This window comes from Saccostrea cucullata, unplaced genomic scaffold (genome assembly GCF_032062105.1).
Source record: "Saccostrea cucullata isolate Sc308-1 unplaced genomic scaffold, CSIRO_AGI_Scuc_v1 ctg240, whole genome shotgun sequence".
Classification (NCBI taxonomy): Eukaryota; Metazoa; Mollusca; class Bivalvia; order Ostreida; family Ostreidae; genus Saccostrea; species Saccostrea cuccullata.
In genome coordinates, this window is record NW_026930783.1 from 279,405 (window position 1) to 291,885 (window position 12,481).

Below are 12,481 nucleotides of genomic sequence, written 5' to 3' on the forward strand. Positions count from 1 at the left end.
GGATGTGATCAGCTAGCATGAAAAAACTTCATATGGGAAGAAGAAAATTAAGGTGATGTAAACAATTTCTGAAGAGTAAACACTAACTTCATACCAGTAAATAATGTCTGTAAATGTTTCTGTATAATCAAAACTTGATATACATAAATGAGTTAGGATTCTTCTCATCTACATCTAGACAGATGTTGATACAACAACAAATTTATGCTTTAACATCTCTAATACTTTCGTACGTACAACAAGTACAATTGCATGAAATACACTATTACACTTGGGAGGGGTTTTTGGGTCAGGTTGGGGGTTAGTTTTCACAGAGACAAAAGACCTTTGTCAATCAAATATATCAAATGCAAGCAGACTTCTTTGTAGAGAAGTCCTATTAAGCAATCTCTCTTTGTAAAATGATTTATCAAACTGACTCAAATAATCTTAATTTTTCTTTATCAGTTGCAATTTTTTGTCATGACAAATCCTAAGAAAAGTTAATCTGAAAAAAGCTAGGGTTTATTGGAATGTTCAACCATGGCAGCACAGTGATTACTCATTCTGGAATCAAATTCTCAATGTTATCTAAAGAAATCAGTATGAAAATCTTTGAAATAAACAAAAATGCAAATATTTTAAAAAATCTGAATTAGAAATTCAGCATCATGAACCTGTATCTTTACACATTATTAATTTGTATACCCTTTCTGCAAAACACTCTGCTTTTGTATTCGATATATTAGATGGAGATAAGCTTAGGTCTCAACAAGACCTGTTTTTAGGACTATCATTATGATATTTTGTAGGGCTTTTGTAAGGTACTTGTACTCTAAGTAGATATTAAGTGTGTAATACATTAGAGATTAATGAAACTGAATATCCCAAACAAATGATAATATTTCTTGTTTCCACATCCTGGTACTATGTTTATGCATAAAAGGACCTTGGTTTATTTATAGAGGTAAATAAGAATGAACTCTTACCTCATCACTTTGCCTAGGAAGGATGTGCCTGTCTAAATATTCTCCAACCATATTGAAACTTGGCACACCAACATTCGAATGCTTATGGCTCTGAAAATTTTTGTAATTTCCAAATATAGATGGTGAATACAAAATTTTGTTTTCAAACGAATAATCCAGATTTGGTGCTTCAATTAAACCATCCTCATCAGAATCATCTATGTGGAATTTCACATGATCATCTTTGTCATCATTGCTGTTGAGAGTTTTCAGCGACTCTTTTAATGAATCGGTCACAGATTTGGTGCGTTCTTGAGATCCTTCAAGGGGAAACATTTCTTGCTTTATCTTTACTGCTTTTAATTTTGGTGTATATCTCGGTATGTTTGTCCCCTTTTCAGGGTTTGCAAACATTTTGCGAGTTTTTGGTGTGTTTGTTGGTGTTGTTTCATCACTACTTTCCAAATCAGCACTTTTCTCCTCACAGGTATTCCTTGTTGATTGTATCTTTTTATTATCAACGACAGCATCCCAGACACCTGCAGCTCGAATTGAATTCATTTCTCTTCTTCTTGAACTTACTTTATCCCTTCGCATTAAACAACTCTCTTTATTTTCTTGTGGCATGCAAGGGTCAACATCTGGTTTTACCTCTTCCTGAATTTCTTCAGTTTCTTTTTGTATCATACCCAGGTCACTGCTTTCAGCGTCAATCAAGGGGATTTCGTTGTAATTGTTTTTAACTTTGCATTTTTCTTGGTCTTCTGAGAGTCTTTGCTCACTAATCCCATTATAAGTTTGGTCAGTATTCCTGTGTTCTGTGGCTGTTATTACATTCTGAACATTTTCAGAGCTGTCGATTGTTACTGGTGATGAAATATTTGTGCATGCTTTCTCATTATCAGACCCATTACCATTTTTCATTTCCTTGCTTGACTTATCTAATGAATTTTGTACATTTGTTTTTTCCGCACATACAGGTCTGGTAACTTCTTTACTTTCCAACTGGCAAAACAATTCACACTGTTTAATATCGTTATTACCAATATTTTCTATGTGACTCTTGAGTTGTTTAATAGGTGACAGTTCTTTTTCCTCCTTTGCACTTGTTGCATGGTCAACTTTTTCATCGAACTCCCTGCTCCGCCTATCTGCAACACGACCCTTCCATTGCTGTAGACACGAGACCACAGTCCTTCGTTTGGCCTCTGAAGGCTTGGGTAAGACTTTTGGTGGCTGTTTGGGTTTTGATTTTTCAAACATTGCTCTCTTGTCTGAGAATGGAACTGTCTGCAGCTCGTCATTTTGTGCCGGTTCTTTCTTTTCTTTACTTTCATTTTCTGACTCTTTTATTTCTGACAGTGAATCTGAAACCACGGGGGTCATTTCTGGGAACAATTGTCCTTGAAGTGGATTCCCATTGTCATCTACTGCAATTCGTTTCCATTTACCACAGGCGTTAACCCACTTTGAATTCCTGGAGTTTAACTGCGTGGAAGGAGACATCGGTTTGTTCCGCTCGATTTTTGGCTCTGGAATGTTGATTTTTGCAGCTTTCCCTAGAAAAGTCCGCCGTATTTCTAATACTCTGTTCCCTCCAGCACAAGAAACTCCCTGTTTACTTTCAACTCCATCTTCGTTTTTGAGTCCTGTTGGGCTTTTGCTTCTCGATCTAAATTTATTTCTGTTTTCTTCTTTGCTGTCCTGGACATCCTGTAGACAAACTGTCGCTGTGAATCTCCTAATACCTTGTCTGTCTCGTTCCTTTTTAACAACACTTTGCATTTCATTTTTCACACGATTCGCTCTCTTTGAATTTGATTTCAGATCTTGAACACTATCTGTAGCTTCAGCAGAAAATCTGTCTTTGTTCTCACTATTTGTTTGTAGGGATTCTGTTGTCTTTACTTGAGAAGTGTTTGACATGCCTCCAGATAATGCACTACTGCCTAAATCTGTTACAGATGTTGATTGTGTATTAGCATTATCACTTACATGATTGCATTCCTGACCATCAATGTCATTGTTTTCAGGCAATACATTCAGTTCAAATTTATTTTCTTTAGGAGTTCCAGGACTAGTTGTAGTTGCATCGTCATTAATCAATTCATGATTGTTTGAATCCCTAGTGGTTTTTTCTGTTTTATTGTGCGGTATTTCCTGGCTGTCTAGAGGTGTAACACCTGTTATATCGGAAATCTGGACATTGCTTTCGTTATGATTTTCGTTATCAGATAATCTATCAGTATTTATTTCTTTACTTTCTTGAATAAGAAAGTCGTGAACCTGAGGCTTAATCCCACTTTGCCTACATTGAAACTCGTTGACATCAGTTATCTTCAAAGAAGTTGATTCACTTTTGCTGTAATCATTCCTCTTATCTCCCGTGGATATACCGCACAGTTTTATATCTTCGGAATTGGCAGATTCACATGAACTGGATTTTGTCACGTTGGTATTTGGAGAATCGGAATCATTAGTTTGATCTGGACTTAAATCTAATGTGAAGTTCACTTCATGTTGAATGTCATTACCTATTGCACCGTTAGAGTTCCTTTGAATATTAACCCAGTCTTCATCTGGCTGAAGTTTTAGAACTATGTTGACATCTGAAAGTCGATTTGACGAATATTTTGGTACCGATTGGCAGGTTTTGTCTTCGAGAATAAAACTAGCATAAACATGCTGCGTGTCTCCCTGCGTTGTTGTTTCACTATATGTCAGTACTTCCTGAGTATTTGAATTTTGATAATTGTGTGCATGATAATCTATATTTTCACCTTCCTTCTCTCTTAAAGTTCCGATTAAATCTGTGTTCTGTTCATTCCGGAAGGAAGATGAACTATTTATACTGTGATCATAACACAAAGATTTTTCATCATTAATGAAATTCTCTTTCACCTTGCTAGAAATTGTATATGCAGTAACTTGGATATCTTGACTCGATTTCTCAACACAGCTGCTTGATTGAAGGATTTCGTTTGCTTTGACAGACAGTTCGGATGCACGTGTTTCCGAAGTTTCTTGAACACATTCACATTGTTTAGGACTCAAAATTTTTGTGGTTACAGTCTCATATCGCGCCGTTCGTTCACTGCGCGTAAATGTTCTCCGCTGTCGCGTGATTCGCTTGGTGGGTCCTCTTTGTATTTCCATGTTGCTGTTTGTATATGCAGTGATAGTTTTACTATCCATCGGGAATTTGATATCACAGTTTCCATTTTCCATCATTGAGTCCTCTCTGTCAGAATCAAAGGATTCAAAGCCCTCTTGATCCGAAGTATCTGAACTCACTGATTCTAAATCTGTCCTCGTTGTATGGCTTAAATTTGAAGAATTTTGGTTCGTGGGATTTGGTTCACTTGCAGTAAGGTTTTCTCCCGATGTGCAGTTATCAGCATTTTGATAGGAATTTAATTTTATGTCGTAATCCTCCACTTGGGGTCCAGAATCAGATGTACTTTCTTTGCAACTTAGTGCAATATTTTCTAAGTTGACGGTTTTTTCCTCATCATTGGTCGAAGTAAGTGTTTTTTCAAGTGTCGAGGAATCAGAACTGAACCTCAGATCCGATGTTTCATTACTTGAACTACATAAACCATCCATGGTTCCTTGCTGTGCGGAAACACAGTTTTCATATGATAAGTTGGGTAGGTTATCCATAGTATTTTTTGATTGATCATTGCCAAAAGACTTTTTACGTTGCACCGAATGAGAAGCCCCCTCGCTGCCTTCATTTACTGGGAGCTTGGAGTTATCATTTCTTTCATCAAAATAATCCCTTAAATTTGTGAGCTCCTGCAATTTTGTTTCAATATCTGTAGACACATATTGGTTCTTATCTTTTTTACACAGTCGCACACTATTTACATTCAAGACTTCACGATCCGGCTCATGATTCAAAGGATGAGTAATATTTGAAGGTATTAAATCAGTTGAATCCTTATGTACATCATTTTCAAGTAGCGGTATTGTTTTTGCAATTACATGGTCGTTGTCGTCCGATTTGCTGTTAAATTTAAGGTTAGTTTCATGGTCGTTTGCATTTTGCACATGGTAATTGCAATGTTGACTTTCTCTTAATTGCTCTTTTGCAGGTAATCGCATAGCCATTTCTTCATTATTGTGTAAAATGGATGCTTCTTTTCCAGTGATACAACCATGTGGTACTAATGCAGGCGACAATTTTTCACGGTCCTTATTGAAATCATTTTCATCTTTTATGAATTCGGCCACGCTTGATTCCTCTTTAGTGTTTCCTAATCTTTTTCCCAGATCCAAATCCTGATAAGAAGCCTGTGAAGGTCCGAAACATTGTATTTTATTGGAATGTGTAATATCTAGGGATGATAAATTATCCAAATTTTCATCGTCACTAGCGGACCAGTATTCTTCACTGGACGTGGAAACGTCTCCAGCTTTATTAGCTTCATTGATTTTTTGTCCAAAATTGGTTTCTAAAGTACTTGATGAATTAATGGACACGAATTCCTCACATCTCTTTTTTTCTTTAATTACGTCTGATGAAATTTGACTGCTGTCAGTTGTGCATCTCTGGGTTAGATTATCTGTTGAAATTGAGCTAATAGTTTCGCTATAACCGTCCTCTGCCATTGATAGCGTGCACCTGTTTTCATCTGATGTTGTTGTATATTCCTGCTTTTTAACATTTATGTTCGGTGATTTTCTAGATAAATATGGGGATGTTGTAGAACTTTCTTTGTTCATTTTTTCATTTCGCATGCGCTTGATTTTATCATTTTTCCCTGAAATATTTTTCTCAACTTGCCTCATATCTGTTTTTATCTTCATATCTGGAGGTTTCTTTATATTGTTTTTTGAAGAAGTTGTTTTGGTTGTCGATAATTTTTTCCTTTGCATATCTGCGGAACTCTGAAGTATAGGGGTGGATGTACGAGGCGCGGGGATATTAGACTTGGCATCAGAATGAGATTTTGAGAGATTAGCAGCTTTTGTCGGCAGAGTCTTTGGAATGGAGGTAGGTGCGATTGTTTTGGATCTCAGGGTAGAACTCGGGTTTGATGCATTATGAACACCAGTTATTTTTTGTTTAGAAATAGGTCGTGAGATTACTCTTTTGCTGTCCAATTTGGACGTTGTTATTGGGAGGTGGTTGTTATCTTTTATAATCACTTCAGCATTTCCCTTTTGTTCTATTCTACTGCTACTTTTCTCATCAATTTTCTTAGGGGCTTTGATTGATTTCGGTAACATTGATTTTTCCACTGCAGTTTCACGCATATTTGAGCCCTTGATTGTTTTACTTCTACAAAGTTCCGGACTCTTTAGAATGCTGCTACTTGTAGGCTTTCTACTTGTAATTGGACTCTTAACATTAGGTTTTCTTTTGACTTGAGGACTTACAATTTTTCTTGTTTCAGGAACTGGACTAGTTGATTTTTTGGGCAATGCTGGAGAATTTTGTTTGCTCTCTTGGTCATGCTTTACATCAGATTTTGTAGATTGTGTTTTTCTTTGTATATTTGTGTCAGACTTAACTTCTTCTTCCTTTGATTCATGTTTGGTTTTATCCGATTCATTTGTTTCTTTCTTAAGATCAGGTTGATGTTCTTTTGTCTGACCTGATTTCACTCTTAGACTGTTTTGATTGCTTTCGTTTGATTTGTTAGGAAGTCCACTCTTTGCTTTATCAGTTTTTCTGGACATGTTTGGACTTTCGTTTGGGCTTTTCAGTAACGTTGTTGTTCTGGCTTTTCGCACAGGAATAACATTTCTTTGTGTTTTAACACCTATAGAAGACGCTGAAGGTTTATTTTGTCCAGTTTTATCTTGAAGTTTTGAATTTGCACACGGGATTTTTAATTTACTTGTTTTTAAAGAATTTACGGGTAGAAATGTTTGTTTCTTATCGTTTGTTGATGACGAAGTAATTGGCCTCTTCGCCGCATCGCTCTGACCTCTTAAAGGTAAAGTAGCCTTTGATGTGGAGCTTAAGTTCAAAGAATTATCTGGGGTTGACTCTTTGCTTGATCGACTAGCACTCGAAGACCGACTTTCGCGCCTTGAAGCGACAGCCAATCCTGTTACTTTCTGCCTAGACAAGTTAGGACTCTTAACGGCCTTCTTTGTCAGGTCAGGACTATGTGTTGTACGTGTAACTGTTCGCTTTTGAAGTACAGGACTAACAGATGTAGACTTTAATTTTCGTGTCACGGCAAGATGAGGGCTAAGAGAACTTGCTCTCACACAGTCCTGATTTTTAGAAATGTCTTTTCTTGTCAATATTGGTGTTTTCTTTGATACTTTGCTGGAATTTGCAGCTTTTGGTCCTAGCTCGGTTGATTCAGACAGTATTAAGTGCTTTGTTTCTGTTGGACTCTTGGCATTCCTGGCTCTTTGACGTGAGGTTTTTGTTTGATGAATGCGTAATTTGGGACTCTTTGGTGTAGGAGTATCAGGATCTACAGGGTCTGATTCAGTTGACCTTTCCATTGAAGACCTTGGCGAATTACTGCCCTCACTGAACGTTTTAGTTGAAGAATTGCAACTGTCAGGAGGTGAAGAAGCACAAATCGACCCGCCAGGTGATTTTATAGTGCCTTTGATCTCGCCAATTGATTGACCTGTCAGTTTTCTTGTATTTTGAAGTCTACTTATCTTTGGAACAGGAACACTTGAAACTGAGCTTGCTAACTGCCTGTTTGTTGCTTTAGTTTTGGTAGACTGTTTACTGATGTTCTGTCTACCGCTTCTGCTTGTCAACGATTTCTTGTCATCTTTTAACTGTATACCTGTATCTTTGACGATAAGACTAGTCGTGTTTGCCTTAACCGGTTTTAAGTTAATGGCTTTTTCATCCCTCGTTTCTTTGTTCTTCCTTTCATTATCAGTTGATGTGTCTTTACCTCCTCTATTATGCCTTTGTTCCGCATCTAAATGTTTATTCATACTATCTAATGTTGATATATATCCTTGTCGTTGCTGTTCACTGCTCTGTATCGATACACACTGCTTCGTTCGCTCCTCTTTTGAACCGTGTAATTGTGTATGATCAGGCACAATGCTGGTCTGATCAGTTCCCCTTTCATGACCTTTGTTGTTATCATTTGAGACACTATCACATCCAATCTCCATCTCATTATTTGTTTGGGGATCCATAATGCTTTCGTGGTTATCTGTAATGACCAAAGGAATTGAATTTTTATTTAGTTATTATCACTTTTTTGTTCTTTGGTTCTCTTAATATCCTTTTTAATACATAATTTTTTGAATATTTATGACCTTATTAGCAATTATCTGATTTATTTAATTTTTTAAGAAGCCTAGTTATTAAGTAAATTGACTCACCGATTTGATACAGACTGACTTCACACTCATTTTTACGTCCTTCGAAATTGTGTGTCAACTGCTTTGGTGCACTGCCAGACTGTTTAATATTCTCATTTGGTGAACTTTGTAAAGTCAATCCATTAATATCCACGGCAGGTACGGTAATCGGCTTTCCATTGTTTTTGTTGACATTTATATCATTCAATTCACTACCATCTACAGTGGTCTGGTAAAAACATACATCCGATTTTATATTGTCTGCAGACGATTCCTGTTGTCTGGAGAAATCCGCAGAATTACAGTGTGCACGTATGATAATTTCACAGCAGGTATTATCACCGACTTTCTCCGATTCCTTGGAAATGGTTTCCGTGATGCTAGCGCTGGATGGACTCGCCACAGGTGATGCACCGTTACATGTTAATGTCTCATCCTTATTAGCGGTTTCAGGGAAAGTATATGAGTGTAGGGTTTTCTGATAACTTTGGGAATGTTTGGCAAGGGAGCACTTTTGCCTTGGTTTGCAACCTATCAATGTCGAATGCTTGCACCCTGGACGTTTACACGTAGATGGAATGCTCGTCTTACCTGCTTCATTGTGATTTTTTGCCAGCCCAGGAGGTGTTCGAACAAGTTCCTTTCTCAGATATTCACTCACATTCAGTTGCTCTGAAGTCTCGGCTTTTGCATGTAATGTTACCTGACTTTGATTTTTGATACGATTCTGAGTGTCAGAACAGGCAAGTTTGTCTAGAGATTTCCTTTCAGATTCAGTTTCCTTAGTGTTGGTTGATGCAGCCTTTATTTTATCTCTTTGTAAAAGAGCTTCAGGCTTCCGGTTCCGTGTTTTATTTAGTTCCGTGGTCTTTTTAATATTTATAATGCTTTTAATACGTGAATTGTCTGTAGATCCTTTTTTCTTGAGTGTTTTTCCAACAGATGTTCCGTTGTTGCCTACCTCACTCGAGTGATTTCCAGTTTGTGCAAGTTGTGTGTTCATTCCACAATAAGGTCGCGGTTCCTTAAAGTCATTTCCTCTGCTAAAATCACTTATCAATGGTAATCCATCGGCCGTATTGTCCCGTCTTCTGATTATTAATCCTTGATCCCGTCTTGTGGTATAATTTCCTGATGGCTGTCCCTTTAAATCCCCTTGACACAGGGTTTCATTTCCAGTGTTTTCCTTATACCCCTGTGCACCTTTTATTTCTTTATCAGTTTGACACAAAACAATCTGATCCTTCGCTTTGTGTATGTCAGAATTATTACGCTGATTAGTGTCCAAATCTTCCCAAGCGTGATCTGAAACAAACGCACAGATTATTATCGGTGTTAAAAAATGCACACGCCTGGTCTGACACAACAAAAATTATTATTTTTCAAATGTAAATAATACACAACTTACCTTGAAGCGCTTGTATATTATTAAAGCCACACGTCTCGCTTTTCACTTCACATTCTCCATCTGGACTTAACGAATCTTCATAAATCTCCGTTGGATGTCCGACACAATTAATTATTCCATCAACATTTCTCGATAATGTGGAATCATTATGATAATCATAATCGCTATTCCCTACACAACTGTTTTGGCTTACACGTGTATCACTCTCCCAATATATGTATGACCCAATCCGGTGTTCGGAACTACTCCTGAGATTTTGTCTTTGATTATCTGTGTCCTTATTAATTACACGTGGGTGTGTGGTCTGGTAGTGGTCACTGTCCCCGCGGCCAGAATACACGTCCTGTCCTCGCGCGCCACCATCCGTATATTGTCCTTCCTGAGTAAGGCTTGTTGTTTTATCTCCGTCGTTTAAATGTTTCTCAGGTGAAGTAGGTAATACAGGTAAACGTTTATGCAGATTATCAGGACGGCTTCCTTTTCCTGTCGTCGATACGGTTCTGTTAGGTTGTAGCTTGCTGAGTGGGACACGGTACTCTCTTAGACTGCGATCTGAGACTGCAACATCTCCATCCTTGGTGCTATAAACAGTCCCACGCTTTTTACCCGAGATTTCTAAGTTCTTAGAAACAACTACTTTTTCTATTGTTCTAGTTTTTATCAATTCACCATTCATATCTAAAGAGTTTGTCAAATTTGCATTTTTCATTTCCCCAGCGTATATTTTTCCATGGCATTTCGAAGTAATTACTCTTGTCTTATAACTGTTACAACTGACACGAACTTTGTCATAATGTTCATAGTCACGTCGCACTGGATTTAGCAATAGTGAATTCTTTGTATCGTTTGCAGTACGTCGATTGGAATTCCTTCCCTCCAGTAACTCTCTTGATGAATTTAGTCTACGTCTTTGTCCTTGGGAGTCTGCATATAGATGTGCATGCTTTATTTCATCGTTCCCAGATATCCTCTTTATTGTATTGCCATGGATTGATCTCTTTTTAGAAACGGCATCTGTTTGTTTCTGACAGTTAAAGTACGAATACTGTTGAGGTATACTGGTAACCAAATTAATTGAATTATCCAATATCTTGGAATCTCGTTTGCTGAAACATGGAGATCTATTTAGGGCATGAAGTGGAACTGTCCTAGAAGTTGACTTTGGTATCAAACTTTCGTTTCTCTGACCCCGTCTTGTATAATTAGGAGAAAACAATCCTGACTTTGTCGGTGGGGTGTCTCTTGATATTATTTTTTTATCTGTTGGGACTCGGCCAAGCCAAACTTTATGATTCAGAGTTTGACTTGTAACTTTTTGACATGGAATTGATCCTGGAAGATTGTTGTTTTTGATAACACGGTGATTAATGTTTTTGTTCAGAATCTTGTCATTTATCTCGCTACATCTCACATTTTCTTTTCCCTCTTTACAGGTACATCTGCTCTTTAGTGATTTCGTAACAGACAATGCAGCAGCATCGGCTCTGTCTCCTTTACATGAAAGACCATCAGAACTTAACTTCGGAGTGGCACCGTTTCCAGAGAGAAGAATGACGTGATCTACGCTTTCTCCAGAGGAATTATTATCGTTTGTCGTGGTCTGATGAGGTTGTGAGCTTATATCAACTCCTGACTCCGGACGATGGAGGTAATTGGTAGATCGTAACTCTACGTAATCTTTGATTGCTCCTTTCCGTCCATAATGAGAATCCTTCTGTTTTAGGGTTGTTGTGTCTGGCCGGGAGCCGTGGATACACTTTTTGTTGGAGTTGTCGACTAGAACGGCTCGGGATGGCGGCGATGATGTAATATGGGGACCGTGAAGTGACTTGGTGTTTATATCGACCCTCGTCTGTTCATACATGATTCATTGTTCAATACATGTGCACTGCATTATAACTACCATGGAAAAATGAAAACAAATACTAAAGGATTTATTACATCAAGCTATTAATTGAGAAGTTTGAAAGAGCCTGAAGCAATTGAATTTGACAGCTCACTTTACACAGAATCAAAATCTTTATTGTTTCTAAGATATTTTTGATTTCTGAAATAAAGTCTGCCTTTCCCTTCATAAGGTGCTTGGCAGTTACGTAATTTTTGTAAAAATCGTTTTTCATCTCACTGCTTCGGGTTCTTTTTATATAAAAAAAAAATCTATGCATTGTTAACAGGAAATGGGGTTTTGTTATTCTGGAAAATATTCCGTATTGATGAAATATTTCTAAAATCGATCGTTAGGGTTGATAGCCTGGGCGTAATGTTTCCCCGTATTTAATTATAGATAATTCCTGTCTCGCAGGCTTTTGATCAATAAGTCTCTCTTTTAAGTTAATCATGATTTACATATTACTTCGGGTAGACCTGACACGGAAATAGATACATATGATATATAAAATGTCATAGGTGAAGCGATGGTTACAACCGATATGGGCTCATTAATCGTGTATATAAGTACTTAACTTACCTATATGAAATAAACATAAAAAAATGTTGTTCTAGATCTGTTACACTTTTAATGAAATATAAGGATAAATTTTTTATAATTAGAACATTTATTTCATGTTCATTTAATTTTTTTTTTCAAAGCGGCACTGAATAAGAATGTGTAAAGAGTGATAACTCTAATCAGAATTGTAGAAAAACAAGTTTATTTATAATTTATTATGCATTATAATATTTCATGAATTTATTTGAAAGATAAAAATATATGTTTTATCTATTTTAGGTGATGTGTATGGAGAGAAAATTCAACAACAGCCATCATATTGTACTTTAATGTTTTTTATTCTGTGTTCGTGTATGACTCATTCTACAC

The 12,481-nt window shown here is 37.0% G+C and overlaps 1 protein-coding gene across 6 annotated transcripts in view; it reads right to left on the bottom strand.

Annotated features, from left to right (window-relative positions):
• The window catches only part of LOC134230096 (uncharacterized), a 51,034-nt gene extending 42,628 nt beyond the window's left edge, over positions 1–8,406 (bottom strand). For 4 of the 6 annotated variants that reach the window (XM_062711884.1, XM_062711881.1, XM_062711882.1 and 1 more), the window contains exon 1: positions 969–4,323. In XM_062711884.1, coding sequence (XP_062567868.1) covers positions 969–4,178 — 3,210 coding nt within the window. In that variant the 5' untranslated portion in view covers positions 4,179–4,323. Of the gene's footprint in view, positions 1–968; positions 8,105–8,276 lie in introns of those variants that run through there. The other 2 variants (XM_062711879.1, XM_062711883.1) reach the window with 2 other exon arrangements.
• Between the last annotated feature and the right edge of the window lie 4,075 nt (positions 8,407–12,481).